Below are 26470 nucleotides of genomic sequence, written 5' to 3'. Positions count from 1 at the left end.
TAATAGCTGAATACACAAACAAATTAAAGGATTGGTGAGTGCTAAAAGATTTACTGCGATCTACTATCGTCTCATAAGGTAGAAATACCGTGTTTTCTGCATCTTTCTTACAAATTAAACTCGGTATCCTTTAAAAAGGCCATTGATTTCGACATTTATTCTTCCTTTTTGGTATATTAAAACAATTTTATTAATTGTGGTAAATCTTATTCGGGAGTAAGAGTGCATCTTTTAGTATAATAATATCGGTAATACTATCATTACGTTTGAATTTATGCTGTATGTCAACCTACAAATATTATTTAAGTAGGACTGAGTACAAAGAGATGTGAAAAGACATGGCTGATTGAGAAAAGCCGTTGTTACCATGTCAACAGCACAGCTGTCTCCTGGCAACGAGCCTCGGCGTCGTGCAGCCATGACAACGGTTATCTCGTGAACCTGAATGACATCGCAGAGCAGACGTTAATCCTAAATATGAGGCCTTTTAACTTCAACAGCACGCACTGGATTGGATTCTATAAGAATGTATGTAACTATTATATTCGTTTAGACGTCTAAGACAGTTTTTTAAAAACACTATTGTCATTGGAGGTCTAAGACAGTTTTATAATCACTGTTTTAATTGGAGGACTAAGGCGGTTTTAACGGGTTATGGAATGGCGAAAACCAGGCGGGCTGACGGGCGTTACAATTCTGCGTTTCAGTTTTATTCCATGTCATAAAGTATATAGGTTTTATCCAATTGCAGTGAAACTTTGTCAGAATAATTCCCATTGCTCTCTACGGCTCCGAACTCTGGAACTAAATGACTAACGTTGACACCTTAGCCATCAACCGTCTCCAACACTTCGTAGACAAAAAGATACAAGGACTGCCTATCTCTACCAAATCGGATATGTCGGAATCTATTCTAGGATTAAATAAGTTAGATACCTACGTCGAAAAAAGAAAACTGATGTTCTTACACAAGTTGTTAATGCTTCCAAACAAATGTATAAGCGAACAAATTTTTGTGAGAAAATATATTTCTTACATTCTTGATAACAACTCAATCAAACGAGGATTTATACCAGATATATGTAAGCTGTTGACCAAATACAACATGCAATTTGTGCTAAATAGCTACTTCTCCGTAGAAAGAGCCACCCAAGATAAACAAACTTGGACACGCATGGTTAATAATGCTGTTATACTTAAATGCAAGTTATGCTGGGATATCCGTACTTCCAATGATTGCGATTTTATGTTATTTCGTATTCTTCATCCATATTTACAACCTACTATTATGTATACTATTTCAAGAAAAAGTAGTTTTCGTCACACAGCAAGGATAATAGCAAAATTGTGGTGCAGACCTTCGATTTTACGAAACAGACATTGTGCTAAGTGTAACTTTACCTTTCAGGAAGAGCTTGTACATATATTAAGCGAGTATTACCACACATTGGCAATTACAAAAGACTTTACTACCCAAATGAATACTATTTTGAATGGACATGACTATGAAAGCTTAAATAACTTAGAACAAATACAATGGACTCTGTGACTTCTCGGAGCACCTTTAGAACCTTTTATAGACACGGACAACAACGCTCTACTTCTGCAATGTTCATACAATTATACATTACGGTGTAAACGTGCATACTTTGACTAGAGTTTGTTGAAGCGACATTTAATAGCGCTTATCATAATAACCGTAGCTTGGTTGCTAATCAACTACCGATTATGACCATAATCATAATCACTTTTACCTCAACTTATCTACGGTCACAGATAAACCGAACAGTATAGAAACATGTTACGTAAAAGCCTCTTGTTCTGTTTCGTTAGGGTGATTACACAGCAATACTTGTATACAATGCATGCATCGTTTTCTTATACATACCTGTTATTATACTCATCAAAGCTATGTTTATAATCACTAATTAAATCGCTAGCTCAAATAACAATGTGGACCCGTTATAAGATGAAAAAAATAGAATACAAAACCTAAAAACAAAAGCATCCAATGTACATATGTGTAACTAAATGTATACATATTATATATAATTATGTTAGATACGTTTTCCCTGTTTATTGTGTTAACTTGTTCTATATTGCTCAATGTTAGAGCACTTTACACTTTGTAAATATATTTGCATATCTTCTGTATAGGAGGAAATAAAGATTTGATTGATTGATTGATTGATTATTCAATTGCTATGAGACTGTGTCAGATTGATTGTCTACATGTTGTCTTGAACATTTTTGTATATGTGTCACCTCAGTTTTAAAACTAGGTCACTTGATCAAATTTTAGGAAGTATTTTCCCCATGTAATAAATTCAATAGTTTTTATGAAACCTTCATAAAACTTGTTCAGAAAAGTGTGAAATCTGGGGTAAAAGACTTTATAATGATCAGTTTATATTATCTTGTGTCCATGCCTTCCAGGAGAGTGACTGGGTATGGACGGACGACCCAACATCTTCCTTTGGTCTTCTGAAGGATGCCAACTACACACTCGGTAAACAAATCCAGACCATGGCTAAATGTAATATACGAGGCTACTAGAAAGCTTGAATGTATAGAAAAAATAGAAGTAGTTTTTAACAATTAAACTATAAGCTTATCATTTCAATTGGCCCTTTTCTAACCTAATCCGGGGTAATGAAAGTGAACAAATGTTTATAAAATGTATAAATTACATATTTTTAAAATCTTAATTTAATATATTAAACGGCATTTATTTCTAGTCGATTGTGTCGTTTTTTATACATTATATTACAACATGCATTATAATATCGAAATCGTGACCGTTGGCATGGTGCTTCGCGGTAGTGTGGTCTTGAAATTTCTCTTTCAATTATTTATTTGAAATTAAGGCCGTTTCAAAAAATTATGATAGCGATATGTTGATATTTACGTATTCTCTTATCCAAGCTAGGTACATGTAGATCCAAATATTTGGCCATACTGAAAATCTTTATCTTGCACATGGGCAAGGATAATCAAATGATCCCATATGCATCAATTAATCAATTAAAATACTATTTTACTATATTTTGTTTAAATGAGGTTGAAGAAAAACCTCTACCATGGCCGCTCGTTTCTTGTTCTTCTTGAAAGATAGGTTCATACCGACCCTTGCGTAGAGTGTTCTATGGAAATTCGGTAAACATTGTTCAGCAAAACAATCTACGCTATGCTTGGGATGAACCTATCTTTGATGAGCGACCAGATGGTTATAATCTATGTCTGTTGTCTCATGGCGTTGTTGTTTTATTGCGTTTCTGATGGGACTTGATCATCGTGCCGTGAAACACGTTAGATTGCCGTGCTGGTCCAAGTAGTTCCCATTGTATTAAGTTTTGGCCCGATTGTTCAGAGCTTTGTTAAAATTAACGAAATTGTAAATGTCACCGTTGTTAACTTTCAAAACGAAACTGTTCTGAAAGTTCAATGGATATACTTGTGATATGCTCTATTTCTAACAAGATTTGAGAGTTTTAGTTGTACTGGTTCATATTAAACTGCAGTCGAACCCCGTTGTCTCGAACCTACAGGAACCGGCTAGAATACTTCAAGCTTCAGGAAATTGGAGCCAAGCAAAAATGCTAACTGTATATATACAAAACATCGGTGCTTAACATCCAGTTTGAGCCAACGGGAAAAATCGAGCCAAACAAGTTCGAGCCGACGGGGTTCGACTGTACATGTATATGAGCACATCATTGCGTTGTTTACTTATAGAAAGTTCTAAACAATCGGCCCAATATAGTATTGTGCTGTTTGGGGGAGGGGGTGTTCTGTGTTGTGTTTAATATGAAAGGTCATTTCCGCAGGAGACGACTGCGCTGCTATTACCTGGAAAGGAGAATGGCTACCAACCAACTGTGCTGAACTACTGCCCTTCTTCTGCGAGGCGGATTTAAAAGGTAGTCGGTGGTGTGAAATTCAAGTTTTATATTATTCAGTATTTAGTCGAAAACGTTCACGAAGGCTGATGTCATATAAAAATATACTGATAGATAGTTACAAACCGCCACTTAATACTTTTTATGAATTCCTCAATAAGCACCAGTTCGATTTTAACAAACTTTGGAGGGAATTATTTGAAATCAAATAACACCTATTGTTTCAAATTGTGTGTGTTTGTGTTCAAACGGAGTAATTTCACGACATAATTGTGAAAAAAAAACTATGTAGTAAAATGTTCCCAATCTTGGAGAGGGCATGCTCAAGATGGGCTACGTTCCGCTACCGTGGCCGCCGACGAATGCGTGTGTCGATCTCGTCCCAAATGGGCTCGATAGGATTAAAGTCGGAATTACATAACGGCCACTCTAACCCTCTAACGTTGCCATTTGCAAGAAAACTACCAATAGTTCTTGCAGTATGTGGACACGCATTGTCGTGCATTTTTGAGGAATTTCATTTTAATGCCTTGCAGGATTCAAATTACCATCAACATTGTCGGCGCGCTGCAAGTTGAACCACAACAAACTAGAGGAAATCATGTTTTCCCTAACACTTCCTAATGCATTGTTTTTTATACATAGGTGGTTGAGTAACCCATCCCCTGCCATTTATCTTAACTCTATGAATTTTGTCAGCAGTGCAATAATTGATTTATCTTGTTTTCGTCTTGGCCATTTACGTAATCTCTATGTCTCATTGCATTCAGAAACAAGAGATGTTAGTGAAACATTTATGCCCCCTTGGGAGCCAAATTGTTAGTAGGATTTGGACACTTAAATAAAATATGGACAATCAGAAAACCTTTTTTCAGCTTACAGTCACACTGACCTTGACCTTTGACCCACTGACCTCAAAATCAATAGGGTTCATCTGCTGGTCATGACCAATAAGCCTACCTAGTATGAGGTCCCTGGGTCAAAGCGTTCTCAAGTTATTGATCGGAAACCGTTTTTCATGTTAAGGTCACACTGACCTTGACCTTTGACCCACTGACCTCAAAATCAATAGGGTTCATCTGCTGGTCATGACCAATACACCTACCAAGTATGAGGTTCCTGGGTCAAAGCGTTCTCAAGTTATTGATCGGAAACCGTTTTTCATGTAAAGGTCACACTGACCTTGACCTTTGACCCACTGACCTCAAAATCAATAGGGTTCATCTGCTGGTGATGACCAATACACATACCAAGTATGAGGTCCCTCGGTCAAAGCGTTCTCAAGTTATTGATCGGAAACCATTTGGTATTCCGACCGACCGACAGACAGACAGACCGACCGACCGACCGACCGACCGACCGACCGACCGACATGTGCAAAACAATATACCCCACTTTTTTCAAAAGGGGGCATAAAAAATAAGAATTGCTAATATTGTAAGCCATGTTCTTCACATAACCACTCATTGATGTTTATGAAGTAGGTTTGCGACTTCCGATACGACTGACTACGTTTACAGTCTAGGCCGTCAACCTAAACGGACGTTTTAAAATGTTTTACGCCATTTAAGTCATTGGACTTCTTAAAGTGTTTCTGTAACACCAGCAACTTTAACGAACGTTTAAAGGACCGTTACTTCATCAACGTCAACAAACGCCTCAAAATGCAGGAAATATTGCGCCATAAAAGTCAACAAACGGTTTAAAATAAAGCTACTGTTACACTTTCAAACTTTTTGAACGTTTTCAAACGTAGGTACTATTACGCCATTAACATCAACGTAGTACTACGTTTTCTAGCATAGGTACTGATAAGCCATCCATGCACGCCAACGAACGTTTTAAAATGTAGGTATCGTTACGCCAATAACGTCAACAAACGTAATAAAACGCAGGTATCGTTACGCGATCAACGTCAACGGAATTTTTAAAATGTAGGTACTGGTGCTAAACGTCAACCAACGTTTTCCCTTCTATGATATACAAGTGACGTTTTGTCGGATCAAGTATGTTAAACGTAATATCTGCGTATATGTGGAACACATACGCCCTTGTGAGTTCTATCTGTATGCCATGAATTCAAAAAAGAATAACATTTGCATCTTCTTTTTTTTTCAAAATGCAAAGGAGTCAGCTTAATTACCTATAAACATGTACACATGTATTCACACTATGATATAATAAGTGAATTGCTCAGGACTTTCTAAAACTTAACAACCTGATTAACGGCAATATTATTAACGTGAAATAGTTGATGATGTGGTAATATATTTATACAAAAGTACAACTGAAACACTGCAGATCAAAAGCCTTACTGTGTTAATTCAATTTCCAGAAGTTTCAGGATTTGGAAATTAAGAAATATGACGTTAACAACGTCGTTTTTAGCAAAATTCTGAATAATCGGCCCAATTATCTCTTTATCAAACTAAAGGATGTTGAGGCTGTACGATGCCCTAGTAGTTTGTTTTTGCTGTTTAGTACCGTTTTGTATGTATAAAATGGACACATGGTCATGTTGTCTTTTATCATGACACCAGAGTATTATGGGTCAATGTTCCCATTTTTGATAATTCGGTCATGCAAATAAATCAAATATAACAAACTGCTATTGTTTTCTGAACAGAGTAGAACAATGACCTAAGGTCTGTTATAAACGCCTATGGCATATCATTGATTGCTTGAAATACATAGAGGACATACATCTGTTGACATTATTACATTTACAGGATCTGCAAATCTGACAGACCATGATTCAAACCTCACGGGAAATGAAAGAATGGCCAACAATCCACTGAGCAGAGGCCTCTTTAGTAATGTAATTGTCTTTACCTAATACAATTCAGTGTGTTGCTTTGGTTTTTCATTCCTTGAAATAACGCAATTATCGTATAAGACCGTTGATCCACAGCTGAAGTGCATCTTCCCATTTCGATACAAGTCATCGATGGAACACGGTAAACACAGGAACAGAACAGAACAGGTTGATGGTCGTAATGTATAGAAAAATTATTTTGCCCGCTCTCTATTCCAGTGTCTGTATACCACGTGATAAATTGCGTCATTAATGCTACGTCGGAAGGCAATATTTTGCTTTGAATGAAGCCTTTAAACTAAGATAACGACTATTTCTTCACCATTTTAAATGAAACATAGCTTTTACCAAAGTTTGATTGATAGATTAGTTTCTGGAAACACTTCGACAAACCTTTTCAAAAAACCTCCTCCCGATGGAGCAATTTCAAAACATTAGTTTGGAAACAGGTCGAAGTGTCTAAGGAAACTAATCACCTAATAAAACTCCGGCAATGAAACGAAGGTGGGGCTATTTAAGCAGAATAGACTGCCCTTTACTTCATTTAAAGGATTGAAGAAAAAGAAAAGTTATCTTGGTTTTAAGTCTTCATTTTAAGCAAAATGTTGCCTTCCGACGTAGCATTTATGACGTATTTATCACGTCGTACAAACACACTATTCTAAATTCAAACGTCAGCGCGCACATGACTAGAACACACGTCTTACGATGTCATTGCCGAAATAATCTTAAGTTCTCATACAATTTGATAGACGTCTCTGAAGAAAACTTTACTTAACTGTCATTCGATGCCTTTCTAGGCCTATCATGATAACAAAAAAAACTTTATTTCAGTGTAAGATTGCAAATCATTGCACCTCATTAACACCAAAATTAAATGATTTGCTCTCGGCTACGCCACGCGTGAAATATAGCTTTTGCCGCTCACTCGGTGAACAGTGTATTGCACCCAAATAAAACTGATCTGATCTGAATACTAGTGTCCATTTAAAGTCATAGTTTATGGTTTGGCTGCAATTATAATCCCCTTTAGGGCTGTGCAAAAAGAGAGTATGCCCCGGAGAATATGCTTTGACAGATCAATATTGACATTAGTTCTGATCGTGAATAATAGGCACCAATGAATGTTAGATTTTTTATTTTGATTTTTTTTCGGCGCTGTGGGGGGGGGGGGGGGGGCGATACCTGAAGAAGGGTAAAACTAGGCGTTCCTTTCAATTGTCCAGCTGCTGTTGTCCCGCCTTAAACAAGGCCTTTGCAGAATCTAATGGAAGTATTTATTTTATTGTAGTGCTCGCTCATGTCTCACAAAACAACCAGAAGTGAATGCATTCAATATATCATCCATTCTTCAAGAATACTTTGTCAAAAGTCCATTCCCTTGGACCGAATTATACCACTAGATTTCCCCGACAAACCCTCGCTCATCATGGTATGTGCATAAATCTTTAAAAAGGGTACGACTACAGAATAATTGCATCAACTTGCATTAGAAACAGTCCAATAATGGCACGTAGGCGTTAACTAAATTCAGAATAACAAACATGTGTCTAGACTTGTTCGCATACTAATAAATATGCTGGGGCGACAGCCAAATTGTATTTCGCCATATTGTAGTTGGTATACATAACTGAATCACAATCTCTCAATTATAAGAGTGCAGACGAATATTCCCATATTTATTAATACAACATGTTGAGTATATAAAGACAAACGAGCATGTTGTTCTACCATTTTAAACTGCTTTAGTTTATTATTATTTGAACTTGTATAACTATAGGTATACAAATGGCATAAAATGCATTTTTTCTTGTTAAACTGGATCGAAATATGGTGTATAATATTTCCAAAACTATAGCATAAAAATGTAAAACGAAAAATAAGATACACTGACATCAGTTTAGTTATAAGTTTGTCAGATTATACTAAATCGACACATAAATATTAGTGAAAAGCCACACACTGAATGCAATTTCTAAAGTCAGACGCTTCTCAGCTAGAAGTATGATTGTGTTTGTATTCTTTTGTTTAGCTGTAAGACTGGTAATAAAAGTGTGTACTTCGATTTCGTCTAACAGGATATACTGGCTGTGATCAGAGCGGAGCTGCAAGAGGATCTGACGTTTCAATCGTGCAATCATGTAAGAAAGTATTATCATTTAAATTGTTTCAAGTGTATATTGTCCTGAGAAGTGTTCGTTCAACGCAAGCGGGCAGTTTCATATTCGAACGAGTGATAGCAGGCAGTTTGGTATTTGAACAGTACTAGCAAGCAGTTTCATATTACTACAGTACTAGCGGGAAGTTTCATATTAGTACAGTACTAGCGGGAAGTTTCATATTCGTACGGTACTAGCAGGCAGTTGCATATTCGTACAGTACTAGTGTGCAGTTTCGTATTCCAACAGTACTAGCTGACAGTGTCGTATTCGTACAGTACTAGCCGGCAGTTTGGTATGTGTACAGTTCTAGCGGTCATGATCATATTGTTCTAGAAGGCAGTTTCATATTCGTGCAATACTAGCGGGCAGTTTCATATTCGAACAGTACTAGCAAGCAGTTTCATATTCTAACAATGATAGTGGGCAGCTTTATATCCGTCCAATACAGGCGGGCAGTTTCATATTCGTACAGTTCTAGAGGGCAGTTTCATATCGGTACAGTTATAGCGGTCATTTCATATTATTCTGGCGGACAGTTTCATAATTGTATAGTACTTACGGGCAGTTTCATATCGGTTCACTTCTAGATGGTAGTTTCATATTGCATTATTATCCTCAGGAAAAGGCAAATCAGTATATAGATATCTTCAAAATGGAGCTGAAACCAAATTTCATACTTTATCATTTCTACATTACAGCATATAAATGTCCTGGACTTTTTAGAAGAGCTTTTGAACGCAGTAATATATGCTGTCGACATTGGAAATTATCTTAGCCTCACCGCAGAAGACACGGGTAACTTATTTAATAAACATTTGTAAGCCTTGACTCACTTAAATTAACCAGGTTCAAAAAAATAAATTAAGCCTGATTACATTGATGGAAGTGACTGGTGCTCATTGGCTTCATGAGATATGCTTTGTTTTGGTCATTGTTGTGTATTAACCGTCTTGCTAAACTGTTGTTTAATTTCTTTGCGGATATTTTTACATACTGAATAAGATTCGTGATGATATCGGAATACCATTTGAATGAAAATGATTTCGGATGGAACGTTTATACAACATATGTTTATCTTTAAATGATACCTGTAGAATTGGCCGGCATAGACCTAAAACCAGAACAAGACACTGTGTTTGAAAGTACCGTTGCTGGATGTGTTATAAACAAAGTTCAGACATACGAACAGGGTCATAACATATCAGGTATGTATACAATAGGTAGATTTCTTTTCAAGTAGCAAAGTTGAATGCTATATTGTATTTATATCACTACAAAGCGTGTTTTTTGTTGTTGTGGTGTAGTAGATTGTTTGTTTGTTGTCGGTGTTTGTGTGTGTGTTTTGTTTGTTGTTTTATTTTTGTTTTGTTTTGAAACACATGTTGAAACCCATAGAATACAGGTAAAGTTTGACCATCATTGCAAACCAACTATTTTTCTTCTTATGACTTCTTTACAAGTTAGAATTTGCCAAAAATGCGTTGTCCAGACAATAACTCATAAAAGGTTGTACTATTTAGATTATTCTTGATATACTTGTTAATACTGCGGTCGGTCAACTTTGACTTTGGTTTCAAGGAGGACATTGATTTATTTCAATTCAAACTTTCAACATAATTACATACAATAAAATATAGCAAAATGTCCCTTGATCATTGAGAGGAAATAAAACGTGTTGATATATAAAGAAGATTAAGTATTTATGAACGCAATATGGCATATTGTAATAAATACAATAACTGGATTCTAAAGAAAATAAATCTTAATTAGAGCTTGACATGCCAATAGTGATTACGTTTTCAGAAGACATTTAGCACAATTAAATGTCTTCTATAAACATGCTCAGTCTAAAAGTGAACTGAGTGCTTATTTCAAAAGCTCTATATACAAATACAACGAGGTTTTTTTAACTATATTAACATTCATTGACCTGAGAAGCTCAATGGTTTTAAGCATGCTTGGATTTCTACAATAAGATCTAGGGAGGTATATTTGTCTTATTTCGAAACACAAATTACATTCAAAAAGGAAGTGAAACTCGTTTTCAAAAATGTTTCATGATGGACAAGTCCTATCAACAATGTCTGTTTTTTTTCCATCTCCCAGTTTCAAGATTAAGCCTATGCGATGATACTCTCAATTTTAGAGCATTAGTTTACTTTTCAATATAAAAACATTTTGAATAAAATTGGAAATCAAACTAGTTTTATACAACAAGACCCTGGAAGAATCGTTGAGTCTAGCATATTAATTTTTGACAGACTGTTATTCTTTGCTTTACATCATAAGATCCAGTATCTCCGTCTCTGATAGGGTAAAGTCATTTTGTGGTCTATACTTTTGATAAATTTCGTATGTATTTGTACAATATAAAAATCATGGAAGCCATAACTTCAAACCCATACAATAAAATTTTTATTGGCTTCATACGTTTATCAAACAGTTCAATTTTATGATAAATAGTAATACTGGAAAATTTATCGAAATGTTTTCTTAACGTTTAAGTTGCCTTTTGTGTTTGACCACCTAACGATTTTGTGGCCTGCATAAAAGATATTCCTATTGTAAAATCTATTCCTAAATTATACGTATTTTTTAACAACATTTATGGCTTACCATCATATAAACATGCTTATACTGTTAGAAGTCTTAAGCCTTTTCTGAAAATAATCACTTCTGTTTTATTTATATTGGCCATAAGCTTCCATTGTTTTAAGAAATCGCATAACATATCAAGATAATATCGAAATTCCTCCGCAGATTGTGCAAAATTGAAAATCATCGCGTACAAAAGTCAGAAAAATAATTAATAACCCAAAACGCCTCTTTTAGCTCCTATGAAAAATCACTAAATCTTCTTTATCATTCATATAAAGAGAAAACAAAATCAGAGAAAGGCCTCATCCTGCCTTAACCCTAGCTAACGTTCAAAATTGCACCTAGAATGTCATTTTGAAGCTTAACTCTATATATCTTAAAACAAAGGGTTTCCCTTAGTATATAGTCAAATGCTTTTGAAAAATCAATAAATGTGCAGAATGTTGGTTAATAAAATGGGTTATTGGTCTATGCAAGGCAAATATATTGTCTGTGGTTCCAAACTTAGCCCCAGAACATGCCTGTGCTTCAGGAGTACATTTTTCCAATTTGACAACCCACTGTTAATTACAATTGTTTATAATGTTCCAATAATTCTTAGCTGTGCAATACCTAAGTTGTTTAAATAACTAATACTCCCCTTTTTATGATTTGACACGCTCAGGTCTTCAGAACATATATCTGGAAAACATCCAATGTGTAAAATTCTATTGAACAGTTTTTTCAAGAAAAGTGAAGGTTCAAACTTCAAATTGATAAGAAATTCTTTCAACAATACATCTGGTCGCGCACTTTTTTTCAGTACTCGAATTTGAAATTCCGCTTTGCAGATCATTTAACGTAAGACAATATCCATTTTTTCAAACAATCTGTTAAATTCGTCTTGCCTTTCAGTATTTTTTTAAAATGAAAAAATAAACCACTTTAATTCTTTACGAAGTAATGTCCCCTTTTCAAATTAGAATTTAGCAAATTCGTTGCCCAGTCAATAACTCATGAATGGGCTGACAGTTTTTTAAAATATGGCTAGAACATGTTAAAGCTTTAACATGTCTAAAAAGTAACAATAGAATAGTTATATTTATATTTTTTGAATAACTTATATGATCAGATTTAACACAATAACAAGTAATGTGTTACAATTTTGTTTTTAAATAAAAGATCTAATGTAAATTACAACTATACTTCATATTTAAGCTTTAGGTATATACACTAAACAAAATTTCTAAACGTCCACTATATGTTCTATTAAAATATGTGAATAAAATAACATTATCACAAAACCTGTTTAATAGACATAGTTTTACGCATTTATTGAAAACATTTTAATAAAATTTAATTTCATCGGAACTATTAATTCATTGCAAGAAACAATGTTAAAGTTAGTCACTCGTTAAATCGAAAGTCACAAAGAACTGTCCAGGAGAACATGTTCAATTCAGTAGCTTGTGTGTCCACCATTTGCAGCAATAACTGCAAGGCACCTTGACCTCATTGAAACCTAATATCTGTGAATGAAGTTCTGTGGGATAATGTCGCACATCCGACGAATATCACGCCTGATTTCGTCGGCATTGTGTTGTTGGGGCAAAGCCCTAACCTTTCTCTTTAACAAGTCCCACACAGTTTCTATTGGATTCAGCTCTGGGCTTTTTGCCGGAAAATCTAAAACACGAATGTTGTTTGTTGCCAGCATATTCTGAGTTCTGCGTGCAACATGACATTGAAGGCGCAATGTCTTGCAACAACATCATGCCTCGATTAGCTTGAATGTGCGGTATCAATACAGGTTGAATAATGTCGTTCTGATACCTCAGTGCATTTAAATAACCATGGATATGGACAATCGGAGTCTTTGTGTGGGTGGAAATTCCTGCCCAGACCATCACAGAACCACCACCGAACTGGTCTGCGTCAATCAAAAAACATTCCCTGTTTCGCTCTCCCCTCCGTCGGTAAATGCATACGCGCCCGTCTGACCCACGGAGCTTCAGTCTTGTCTTATCCACAAAAATGACATTAGCCCAGTCAGCTCTAGTCAACCGTAGATTCCGTCTCGCCCATGCTAGCCGTGCTGCTCTGTGCCCCGCAGCAAGAACAGGAACCTTCCGACGGGCGCGATTACCGATGGCCCGGAGCCGGTTGCGGACGGTCTGTGGGCAAATTGCCCGGTTGTGCGTGCCAACGGTCTGCCGTGCCGTTGACGTAGCCGGAGTGAAACGGTTGCGTAGGTGAGAAAGAACCATATATCTATCTTGGTGGCGAGTTGTTACTCTGCGTTTGGGCCTCCGGTGTATGTCAGCAACACTTCCGGTTCTTCTAAATTTCTCCCACAGCTGACGGATACTCGAGTGTTGCCTATTAAACAGCCGTACAACCTAAAATTCATTGATTATTATGCGTCATTGGTTTAATTAAACAATTTTTTTATATTAGTTCGCACATTATATCGGAATTTATTTATTAATTTACAAAATTGGCCAAACCTGCCGAATCGGAGTACCTGCATCAATCATGCCGACGGCCCTTGTCCGCTCTTCAATAGTCATTCTAGCCATTTTTTCTGTTTTTCGAGCTGATAATTCAACATGTTTTGCGTTAACATGAAAATTAGCGATAACTTCATAATCCTCGTAATTCTCGTGTCAAAAAATCGGAAATCGCACCTATCGTCTCGCATGGCTAACCTCGACAGTAATTTTAAGGTGTGATTTTCTTTATAAAAATCGATAGAGTACTAGGCAAAACGATGTCGTTTCAATTTTCAAGTCGATACATTGAGTAGTTTTCTATTGAATGAATTTCATTAAGTGGACGTTTAAAAATTTTGTTCAGTGTACTGATTCTTGTAAGATAAATAGATGCTCGTTTACATTTAACTTAGCAATCACTCTTAATATTACAATACTTCTTCCGGCACATGTGACACATTTCATTCCACTTGAGTGTTATTTTTATTATATAAAATATTGTTTACCATATTTGTGTAAGTCATATAACAAAATAAGACTATATTTTAGATTGATTCATTATTTACAAAAATAACTGGTCAAGTTTTCATAAACTTCTAATTTCTGCTACGTTTTTGAAAATACATATCTATTTTCTCTTCCAGGAAATGTAATATTGGTAGCTGCAGTGCTTGACAAAAGCGTTATGAAACTTGTTTCGTTGGATAATACGTAAGTGTTAACATTTGATTATCAGAGCTGTCAAATAAAAGTTATTCGTATATTATTGTGTGTGTGTGTATATATATATATATATATATATATATATATATATATATATATATATATATATATATATATATACTGTGTTATTCCTCACTCGATATTATCTCTGAATGAACAATATATAAATGCTGTTTTCCTGTACTTTAAAAACACGTCTGATTTGTGACCTGTGCTCTTTCTTTGGCGATAGTTGTTTGACCCCAGTTTGGACAAATGATTAATGTCGAAGAAATAAAGGAAATGAAACGTTTTGAGTGGTTTATATTTAAGTCGGTAAGCCCGTGAGAGGTACCAATAAGATGAAGCTTTGACATGAAAGTTTCTCCACAAAAAACAACAACAATTTCTTTGAAAACATATCAAATATAATATTTAAGTGCAAACTATTTAACCTTTTTTAAAACCTTACATATATATGTTTTCAGTTATGTATTGCCTATAGAGACTTATAACCCCCTTGCGAGTCTCACGTATTCTTTAGTTAAGTGACGTATCCTGCTAACCGGAAGACCTAGGTAAATTATTTATTTAAAAAACAAGCGACGGACCGTGGTTTTTCTTCCCCAAAAAGCCTCTGAAATTCCCCATTTTTGGAATAATATTTTAACAAATAGCAATATATTTTTAAAAGATCCTTAACTAATTTGAATATTTTCAATTCCACTATGTTTTTATTATGTTTGCATTAGGGATTGACCGTACTTAGATATAACTTTGGAAAAAAAAACCAATCCGATCAATAACAAGTGTCTACATTTAAGCAGAAGAAGAGAGTAATAAAACTTAACTCCTTCTGAACCCAAAACATAAAAATAAACCGTCAAGTTTATAAATTAGATGTACATCCGAAAATAGTATTTTTTGACACTATAGAGCCAACAGCAACATAATTTCAAAGCCTTTCACCAATGCGATAAGTCCGATTATTGCCATTGCATTGTTGTCTTCACACATGCAGTCACTGACTTTTGTAATTATGTAAATATTTTGCTTTACTATAAACGATACTATTATTAAAATGAAATATGGCACAAACCCTGCGTCAGCAAAACGCACATGTTTAGCAAATACTAATCCCTGTCATATGATAAAGTATAAATTTTGTGCAAAACCTAAACCCTTTTCAACCTAAGTTATTTTTGAGATTCAAAAGAAACAATGTGCACATGTAAAGTCCGTGCTGCTTTCTTATACACTTTTCATGACCTTGTTTACAATTTGATCAACGTTTTTCTGGTTTAACGATAGTTTGTGTGATATAAACCTTGCAATAGAACTCAGCTAGGTGCAACTCTGTACAGGCGTATATAGACGATGGTAAAATGTATTGGGAACACATATGGAAAATTTCGACACCCTAAGTGTTATGTGACGATTTTAACAGCATATACCATCGAGGTATTTAAAGAATTTGATACGTGTTACGGTTGATGTAAAGATACAGGATGGAAACATTTCCAATTACTACTGCGTACGTTCGTGCGTGCGTGTGTATGTGCGAAATTACACGTTGCGAGATGTCTTAGATTTTAACGGATTGTTCAAGAATTCGTGTTTTGTGGTGATACAGACTTTCCAAAAAATAACAAAACTGATGTTTCTATCAAGAATATTTGTATCTTTTTTTTCGTCTGTTTAATCCTTTGATGATACACCAATATCACGCACAAAGTCGTCCTTATGGAACCGTTTGCTGCAGATTTATTTCAGACCAGCACCCATATTTCCTCACACTTTTATCTGATAATAAGTATTCATGATAGTACAAGTCGCTGTGTTATATTTCAAGCAAAATAATAATCTTACTTTCTTGTACTTTAAAAAAAACCCAGAAGAATAACATCAAGTATATGAGGTGCTAAAAGTTAGCCGGACAGCATGAAAGGTTTTCTGGACGGAAAATGTAATCTCCAGCGGGAGAATCTATTTTCCGGCCAGAAAACTTTTTTTGCGGCCTGCGGATATATTCGGCGGATACATTATTTGTCTGGATTATTATTTATCTCAAAAACATTTCTTTAAGAACGCGCAAAGAATGTGTTTGTGTGATAGGGGACACGCCCATCTGCCAGACAATATAGGTCATGGCTTTGGGAAATCTCGCTTAAAGCACACGTCACAAAAAAAAAACGTTTTCCGGCTGGGTCTGCTACTCACTAGAGAATGTAAGGCGGAGTACCACATAGTAAGTGTCCCAGTATGGTGACTTATTTGGGGTGTGTGGTACTCCGCCTACTTGACTCTACACCAGACCAGGTCGGAAAACGTGGTTTATGTTGAAAAAAATGAATTTTGTCCAATAATGCAAGTGATTTAAACGAGATAATGAGTTTTACCAGTATGGTGACTTATATGGAGTGGTAGGTGTATGTGTCCCAAACAACACTTACTAGGAGGTACTTGGTGAGTACAAGACACAGCCGAAACACGAATTTAAACGATTTAAACGTATCTTTTAAATACTTGTTCTTGTCAAAACGTGTTTAAATTAATGTAAAATATGTAACTGTAAACTAGATTTTTTTTATCTTACGCAGAAAATTGTTCCATTATTACTTTTCATATTGCAATTTTACATTTAAAGTAATATTTGGAGTTTTGAGTCTCAAACTCAGACTAATTATTATAAATGTACAACATACTAAAAAATATGAAACACAATAAAATGAAATGTGGTATTTAACTGGTCGTCTGAATTAAAAACAATAAATATCAATATCATACGATAAAAAGTAGTCTAGCGAAACTTTGAAAAAATTTAAAAATTATATTAGTATAATTAATTTACGCCTGACATCTAAATTGCATTTATATATTGTATCAATAGTCTAAAACAGTTTACATAGGATATGTAACTGTACTAAAAGATCATGGTAGAAATAAAACAGGTTGTAAAATTATGTTTAAAATCACATAATGGCCACACATTCTTTGTGAATCACTGTCACAGATCATTCCTGGTAAAAATCCTACTCATACGCCTGTTTGAAATAGTGTTCTTTAAGTACAGGTGTGAAATGATCGTACCGCAAGGTTCTGGTGATGATGCGGGCAGCTGTATGTTTGTTGACTAATGTTTGAGAAACTCCATACAGTAGTGCATTGCAGTAATCTAGGCGCGAGATAACCAATGAAGTCACAAGTTGTTTAGATGCATCAACTGTCAGATGTTTCTGAATTCTGCCTATTTGTCTAAGATGTAAATAACATGATCTGCATACTGAATTAACGTGATCTTCCATGTTCATGTTTGAATCAAAGATGGCACCTATTTTTTTTTACTTTAACAGACTATTTAACTTTCGAGTCACCGACGGTTACAGATAGATCTTCAATGTGTTTGGAGTTATGAGGAGATGAGAACATGATGACTTCTGTTTTATCAGTGTTAAGTTTGAGCATATTTAGATTCATCCATAATATTATGTCTCGAAGGCACGATTGAATGCGTTGTAATGTTTCTTCCTTAGAAATGCCATCTAATGGTTTGAAAGATAGATACAGCTGTGAGTCATCGGCGTAGAGATGGTATTGCAGCCCATGCTCTTTGCAAATGGCACCAAGGGGTTTAGTGTACATTGTATAAAATTTCGGTCCTAATACGGACCCCTGTGGAACACTAAAATTCAGTGTGACCGGGTATAACAGCACCCCATCAATGTTTACTGTCTGTTTTCTATCTTGAAGGTATGATGTTATCCATTCCAGTGGTTTTTCAACGATTCCGAACACATTTTCAAGTCTATGTAACAAAGTTTTGTGATCGATTGTGTCAAAAGCTGCCGATAGATCTAGCATTACTAAGATGGTTGCATTACCATGGTCAAGGGATTTAAGAACATCATTTTGGACTTTGATAAGTGCAGTTTCTGTCGAATGGAATTTACGATAGGCTGACTGATGTTTTTCTTGAAGTTGATTTTCTGTCAAGTGTTCATCAATGCGAGAACTCACTAATGTTTCTAGTGTCTTTGATACAAATGATAGATTTGAAACAGGTCTATAATTTTTTTAAATGTTTTGATCCAATGTTTGTTTTTTCAAAAGAGGTCGAACATAAGATCCTTTAAACTCTGATGGAACGTTTCCTGTGCTGAGCAAAATGTTGATAATATTCGAAAGAAATGGTAAAAGTTCATCGAGGCATGATTTGAATAGCCATGTTGGTAATGACGTCAGAGAGTACGGACCAACGTCAAATAAGTATGCTCATTTACCGCCAAATGTTTATAAATCAACCACATTACTTTGTTGCAGGGCTGCAGATGAGGGCGTGTACCTGGCCAGTCCAATTTTGACCATGGCAGTTTTCTCGAATGATGTCAGGATTTCGGCCGTAGTGGAGTTTACCATGTTTTATTTAATAGAGCATGTGAAGGTATAAACTGTACTTGAAATTCTTCTTAAATGTGATGGGTTGATGGAAAAATATTTTTTCTATATTTTTATTTCTATTATTATTAAAAAAGCACACAGTTTATATTATTCGTTATTCCCATTTCCTAAGGTGAAATCTCCTAGCTAGAGATATCAGGTAAAAAAAAGCCTGTTGTTGCATAAGTTGTACATATTTCAATGGAACAATAAGAACTTAAGCGACACTCCAAATAGCACAACAAACACAACAAAGACACGTAAGAAGCATTAGGTTAAGGTTTACAGACACTAAACAAGAGAAACAAACTGCCGCCAAACATCATATGCATATTACACTGGCATGACAATGTATCAGAACACTCATTAGGAAATGTACGGGTTACGATACTGGAACAGTCAGGGACACATCTGTTAAACACGGGGATTAAACTAGTGTATTGGCCCAATCTCACACATGTCGAAAGATTTATCAGCAATAGCATAACCAAATCATACAAATATAATCGGAGGAAACTTGAAGACAATGAAGAATGATTAGAATCATGTTAATCGATAAACCGAGTTAAGGTACTCTTCGACCAAATAGAGCCAACATCTGCAATGTATACATCTAACCTGAGCAACAGTTTCGACACTTCAAAGCTATTCAGTCATGAAAAACAGACAGATATCCGACAAAGCTCGATTAATTAAAGTTTAAGATCTAAAACTTTATGTTCAGAAAGTCTCACAATGGTTGTATAAACAATTCTTTGACCAAACCAAGAGGGTAAATAAAATGAAAGTAAAAAGTACACATATTTGCTGTCGATTATTATTCGAGTTGTCCATGCTAAAGACTAAATGAACTGTGACAGTGGCCATTTTTTATATTCGTATTTATGTTTAAGGACTCGAAGATCCTTTCAAATGGAAACAGCACAAACAACAGATTGATTTGTGGCTTTTACAATACAAGCATGAGGTGAGATTTCTTTATCACACAGACTTATGGCAATTGTACAGTAATTGATGCATGTAAAGTAATATTAAACAACCAGGGGTTGTTGTTGTTGTTTAATTGTTAAAGTTCTGCCCGTGCCATTTTATTGCTGCATAATAGCTTGACCACGTCTCATCCCTAAATGTTACTTAAATAAAATATTGAAGCTCACGGAGGAATTTTAACCCAAACAGGATATTCGCCAAAACCCAAAATTCCGCGAGACCTGCGATAAACGATATCTTGAGTTCTTTTCCATATCCTTAGACACGCCTTAGTGATTCAATTCAGTTCATTCGACAGTTATTTTTACATTCCAATCAAATCACTTGGATCAAATCTTAAAATGAAATGAAATCTAAAGAGCTTACTGAATATGTATTCCAGAAGGCTCTTCTTAAAAATGTAACTTTTCCTTAAATTCGAAAAATCACTTACTTGTTCTATTTCACGGATTGAAAAAGTTATGTTTAGTTTATATTCTGCAATATAAGTATGGACACATCAGTGTGTTTTTATGAAAACACCATTTTAAAGAATTAGTGTTGTTTTTTCAAGTAACATTAAAATTCCAAACTTTACAGCTAAGTTTAAATATGGTAAGATTTTCTTTAGATGTTTTTGTACCCTAGATCTTTTGGGCATATCTTGGATTTATATCTAAAGATTTAAGACGTACCTACAACTACCTACATGTACCTTGTACGTTACTGTGAATTCCACTTCAGAGTATGGTCCGTGTCAGGCTGTGAAGTTGTTGGCGAGGATGAGTTTACGGTAACATGCAGATGTGACCACACCACCAGCTTTGCTGTACTGATAAAAATAAACAATGTAAAGGTCAGGAAATATTATTTTAAAGTCATTATGCAGGTTTGGTGATTAAGTAAGAAATGATTAGGAATGTATACCAGTTAAATTTATACTTAATTTAATACATCATTATAATTTAGTATTCAACTCACCGGGACAAACATAAGCGTGTATTATAGCTAATATGACGTAGGAAAATAAAATGACGTCATAGTTTAATCTTACTGTAAATAGAACTGCGATTACCATTGGTTAATGCTGTACAAATGGGACACACCATAAGATGATGCATTTTTTCGTTTAAATTTAATTCATTATTAACTTTAACTCATTTGACTATAATAACAAAAAAGCTTTTGTGTGCAGGTCAAAAAATAGCCTTTATAAATGAGATTTTTTAATTAATAGCCACGTGGCAACGAATTCTCCCTGTTACAAAAGCGCTCAAATCATTAAAGTCTAATGAGTTTTACATAATGATGCATTAATTTTAAGAAATGAGTTAACAAATACAGGTCGTGATACGCTTATATAGATAACTATTTTCTACCAAACATGTTTGTTTGAATGAATCCTATCAGATCCTCGAATTTTGGAAATATAAATAAATCACTCTCAGTTTTAAAGCAACAACATGTGCCATTGATCAATAGCAATTCCGCGAGTTCTTCATTGAAAACATATCATTCTTAAAGAATTCTCAATGAATGCACTTTCAATTTTATATCAACCCGGACGATGTGTTCAATGTAATCATACTTTTAAGAGTAGGGAATGTTCCTTCACAAAAAAGAAGACGACGACGCTCTACCGATGTGAAAGTTTTTTTCTTTAAATTTCAAATGAGAATAAAACTTAAACATTCATGAAGAACCTTCAAGAGAGTAGCTTGAAAGTTCTTGCAGGAACGAAAATCATTATATTTACATTCAGGAATCACTGGCGGACGAGGATGCCTTGAGCATCATAACGTACATCGGCTGCAGTGTGTCTATCCTGACCTTGTTCATGGCCGTCACTGTTTTCACGTGCATAAGGTATACTCTCTTGGTCTTTAGTTTTACATCGAATTGTAATTGCACTACGTGGCTTTTCTACATATTTACAGGAGTTCATACTCGACTTTAAGTATACATTGTAATTTGCTTCAGCCAAATAAATGACTTCACAATTGCTTCATATTACATTTGAACGACCTTGATTAGCACAAAATGCGTGTGCGCTGAGAAGTTTGTAAATTTAGACAAGTTAAAATGACATAAAATTCATGTAAGTCCAGAAACCTATACAAATATGCATTGCTAAGTGTTTAGGTTACCCAGTGACTTGTAGAACCTTGTTGTTTTGATGCAATGGATCTGTTTTATTATGATTTTTTTGATTATGCCTTCTGGACCCTACAAAAGTGCAATTAAGTTACTGTAAACCTTATTCGCGAACATACTGCGCAAGTCTCGATTTCTCATGACTTATTCATTCTTTGGCCTACGTTACTATTTCCATTTAAATATATAAACGCGCTAATGTTATATGCGTAAGCACATAATAATAACGTCAGCTTTTGCTAAAATTAGATGAAATATCAGTTTTCTTTGATATTTATATTAAAGAGTGCACAGTTGTTAAATAAACTATATAAAACTATATTGAACAACTTATTTTCGGATTTATGTATTGACAGCGTGTCACTTTATAACCTAGTGTTATATTGATAAATTTAACTCCTTTGAAACAAGTGTATACTTTTCAGGTCTATACAATCGGAGAGAATATTTGTCCACAGGAACCTTTGTATTGCATTGTTGAGTTCACAAGTTCTATTCTTAGCTGGAATCAATGCTGTATCGTACAAGGTAACAACAAATGTCACAATGTTGACCTTTTTCCTCAAATGCAGCTGTTGAAAGTTTTGGATTTCTTAATAATTACATCTCTATGATTGGAAGAAAGATCGTTCATTGACCAACAAAGCATACAAAAGATGCAATAATTAAATTCGTTTTCTTCGCCTTTTGCCTTCATGATATACTTATTTTACGTATTTTTGCATCCACATTTAATATCCCTCACTATTTTGTTCCCTTGTAGTCTGAGGTTAGCAACTCAATATGACCATCACTATGTTCTTCTCTAGGATTCCGACGCAAGCAATTTACTATGTCCCTCACTATGGTTGTTACTTTGTCCCTCAATATGTCCCTCACTAATTTGTTCACTAGTAGTCTGAGGTTAGAAACTCAATGTGTCTCTCACTAAGATCCTAGCTATTAGTATGGGGCCAGCAACTCACTATATTCCTCAATATGTTCCTACCTATGGTCCTCTTCAGTTGTCTGTAGCAAGCAAGTCACTATGAATCTCAATATGTCCCTCATAAGGTTCATAGTACCTCTATTAGAATGGGGCAAAGAACTTACGTTATCCCTCAATATGTTCCTACCTATGTTACTCTCAGTCTGTAGCAAGCAAGTCACTATGAATCTCAATTTGTCCCTCATTAGGCTCATAGTAGCTCTATTAGTATGGGGCAAGGAACTTACTATATCCCTCAATATGTTCCTACCTATGTTACTCTCAGTTGTCTGCAGCAAGCAAGTCACTATGAATCTCAATATGTCCCTCTTAGGTTCATAGTACCTCTATTAGTATGGGGCAAGGAACTTACTATATCCCTCAATATGTTCCTACCTATGCTTCTCTTTAGAAGTGTGTAGCAGGCAATTCACTATGAACCTCAATATGATCCTTAATAAGTTCTTATCTAGTAATATTGGGTCAGTAAATCAGAATGTCTCTCATTATGTCCTTCAATATGTATGCAGCGTTTCAATCGTTTTTGTTTAAAAGAATGAAATTTGGAGTAATGGGTAACAATCACCTTCAATAAAGGCTACAGGGTTACACCTTAAATTAAGCTCCATTTAGGGATTGCATATTAAATTAAGCTCAATTGTCATTTGTGTAATAGTACCTATTATATACGCATCGTATATATGTGAGCAATATATATCGCAAAATAATAAGTCTGTAACACACCTAGTGCAATATGGCCGCATCCCACTCTCCTCACGTAAAGTATCATTGCACGATGTAAAATGACGTCAGAACTTGTGGTCAATAAATGCAATATATTATGTATTAGCGTGTATTAAGTGATTTAAATGCATATGATTAAAGAAATGTTAGTGATTATTCGACTCTCGTCTTTTCTTGCATATCAGAATCTCTAAAAATATTACTTGATTGAATATAAACATCCCGGATCAAAATACCGTGGTTACCCACTATGTATGACAGTACAGCAATGCATAATTGATCAATTGTACTCTTTTAGCTACGACAAAATAACTATTTCTGATCGTTTAGTGTAAGATAGGTATTCACTGAACAATGAACACATATTTAGATGAGTGCAATGCTGAAAATAATATCGAGGTACCCTCTTGGGCTCTAAATATGGTGGGTGGAACACACTTAACCCGATTACCCGAGCGTGCCATTAAACACTGGGCCACTTAGCATACTCGTTTTGATAGTAATGGAATGAAGGGATATATTTAAGCAATGAGCACTCATTTAGCTTGATACAATACAAAGAAAAACCCAATTCTATAATTGTGCGAAAAATTGCAAGTATTTAGTTTAGATATAAGTATATAAACTACAGGGACCAGTTGTAAAAAATGTAAGTCAACATCCGGTTTGGCACACTAAATTTATTCAAGCATTTAACCGATGTTTGTTTTTCCAAGGTCATACTGCTATCGAATGTAATAATCATAATCGTGACAAGACTGGAATCCGAAGCTTACTGCAATCCATTTAATGCCACAATCGGAACATCTCGGCCATATTTCATCGAAAACAACCTCGGATGTATCTCGGCGCTTCGGAAGAAAAAAATTGAATATAGTGATTTTAATACATTGTAGTGTTTAACCATGTACACTCGTATTTTGTATAAGTTAGTTCAAACTGTTTCCAATGAAAGTGTATTAGTGCATAAATATTTAAATTTTCTAAGAGTAAACTCCTAAGGTTTACCTGCAAAATTGACATTTCTACGCGATCTACTTCATAGTTAATTGTAAACAATTCTGACATTGTAAACCGTCTGTATACATCAGATGTTTGTTTTTCAATGGAAAATGGCCTTTGTGCTCCGATTGTTTAATGGCACAGGAATCAATGAAGAAACCCAGCATTAGTACATGACACACATTCCACAAAATTTATCAAAGTTGATATGTTGTATATTTCAAATGACCTCTGAACGTTTTTATATCACTTTGATTTCAAACATTGCTTCCTATGTTTTTCATTACATTGATTTCACTTCATACCCTAATATCAAATAATAGGTTGTGTGCCGTGTTATGGCCGTGGTCCTTCACTACAGCTTCACCGCTGTGTTCACCTGGATGTTGGTAGAAGGCCTCCATCTGTATACCCAGGTCATCCAGGTGTTCCAGCCATGCAAATCAAGGGAAAACGTCTATCTGGCGTTTGGATGGGGTACACCTTATTTATTATTTCATTTTTCGATTTTCTTTAACTGGGTTTAATTAACAGCTTGAACATATATAGCTAGTATTCATTTCATGTGTTTGTGCCTCCTGTTCACAAAATTGATTAAGTGAAATTATAAGTTGTGTTCGGTTGCTTAAATTGATAATGGTAGTCATAGTTTATGTTAATAGTATGTTGTCTAAAGATGATTGTGGCGTTTGGGTGAAATGCCACGGTAAAATTTACTTTTCAATTTACATTTTGCATGTAATTTGTTTCTATATCTTATCTGTTTCTACAAAATTTACATATTATGTACGTCAACCCTTTCATTAGTTATTGTCCAGAAGTCGTACTTTTGGCAAATTCGAAGTTTAAAAAGAGCAACAAGACGACATTAACTCCGTACAAAATTAGTGGAATAGTGAACATGAACACATGTGTGGTCAACAAGCAGGACAAGTGGGTTTTATCCGGGTTACTCCGGTTTTCCCCACAACACAAGACCACATTTAAAGAGCACGAATAACAGAAGGACAATGTTTTTGAAGCAATAAATATGGATAACCTCAAAACCAGACAACTAAGTTCATCATAGGGAAATTAAGCTCCAGAATAGAAGCCACTTCCTTCATTTTGTCATGGCACGCATTATATGACAGTCACCGGATATCCGGTTTGTGTTTTGCCATAATACTTTACTTGGAATGCATGTTCATACCCTCTTTAACATAATATATGACACATTATCAATGATATTTTGTTAAAGAAGAATATTAATTCACGATAATTATGTCTCCAATAATAGCACAACTACGCTCGAAGTTCTTGAGTATCTCACATGTTCTTCAATATATTAATCTTTACAGATTACTAATTTGGTCAAGTAAACATTCAAATAAATCATTACGTTTATTCTTAAGGGATTCCCCTCCTCCTGGTTGCTACATCGCTCGCAGCGGACTTCGATGGATATGGATCAGACAAAAGGTCAGTCTTTCCCTATTATATGTATGAATATCTGCCATTCTCCTGCTCATTCCAGAGCTTTGTACTCATTAGCCAAATGAAAGCTGAAT

The 26470-nt window shown here is 35.1% G+C and overlaps 2 protein-coding genes across 2 annotated transcripts in view; both read left to right on the top strand.

Moving 5' to 3' along the window:
* The first annotated feature begins 367 nt into the window (after window positions 1–367).
* Window positions 368–9697, top strand: LOC128210774 (uncharacterized). Its single transcript, XM_052915124.1, has 7 exons — window positions 368–427; window positions 2437–2509; window positions 3828–3920; window positions 6629–6717; window positions 8006–8146; window positions 8793–8855; window positions 9575–9697. Exons 1-7 carry the CDS (start codon window positions 368–370, stop codon window positions 9695–9697), a joined length of 642 nt encoding a protein of 213 aa, XP_052771084.1.
* Window positions 9698–10032: 335 nt separating this feature from the next.
* Window positions 10033–26470, top strand: part of LOC128210773 (adhesion G-protein coupled receptor D1-like) — a 28067-nt gene continuing 11629 nt past the window's right edge. The window contains exons 1-9 of the mRNA XM_052915123.1: window positions 10033–10081; window positions 14590–14656; window positions 18968–19088; window positions 19978–20051; window positions 20798–20909; window positions 21816–21919; window positions 22633–22735; window positions 25244–25397; window positions 26315–26381. Coding sequence (XP_052771083.1) covers window positions 14631–14656; window positions 18968–19088; window positions 19978–20051; window positions 20798–20909; window positions 21816–21919; window positions 22633–22735; window positions 25244–25397; window positions 26315–26381 — 761 coding nt within the window. The 5' untranslated portion in view covers window positions 10033–10081; window positions 14590–14630. The remainder of the gene's footprint in view (window positions 10082–14589; window positions 14657–18967; window positions 19089–19977; window positions 20052–20797; window positions 20910–21815; window positions 21920–22632; window positions 22736–25243; window positions 25398–26314; window positions 26382–26470) is intronic.

Source organism: Mya arenaria, chromosome 12, assembly GCF_026914265.1.
Source record: "Mya arenaria isolate MELC-2E11 chromosome 12, ASM2691426v1".
Lineage (NCBI taxonomy): Eukaryota > Metazoa > Mollusca > Bivalvia > Myida > Myidae > Mya > Mya arenaria.
Note: the sequence above shows the minus strand (reverse complement) of the source record. Positions and strands in the feature narration are given on the sequence as shown.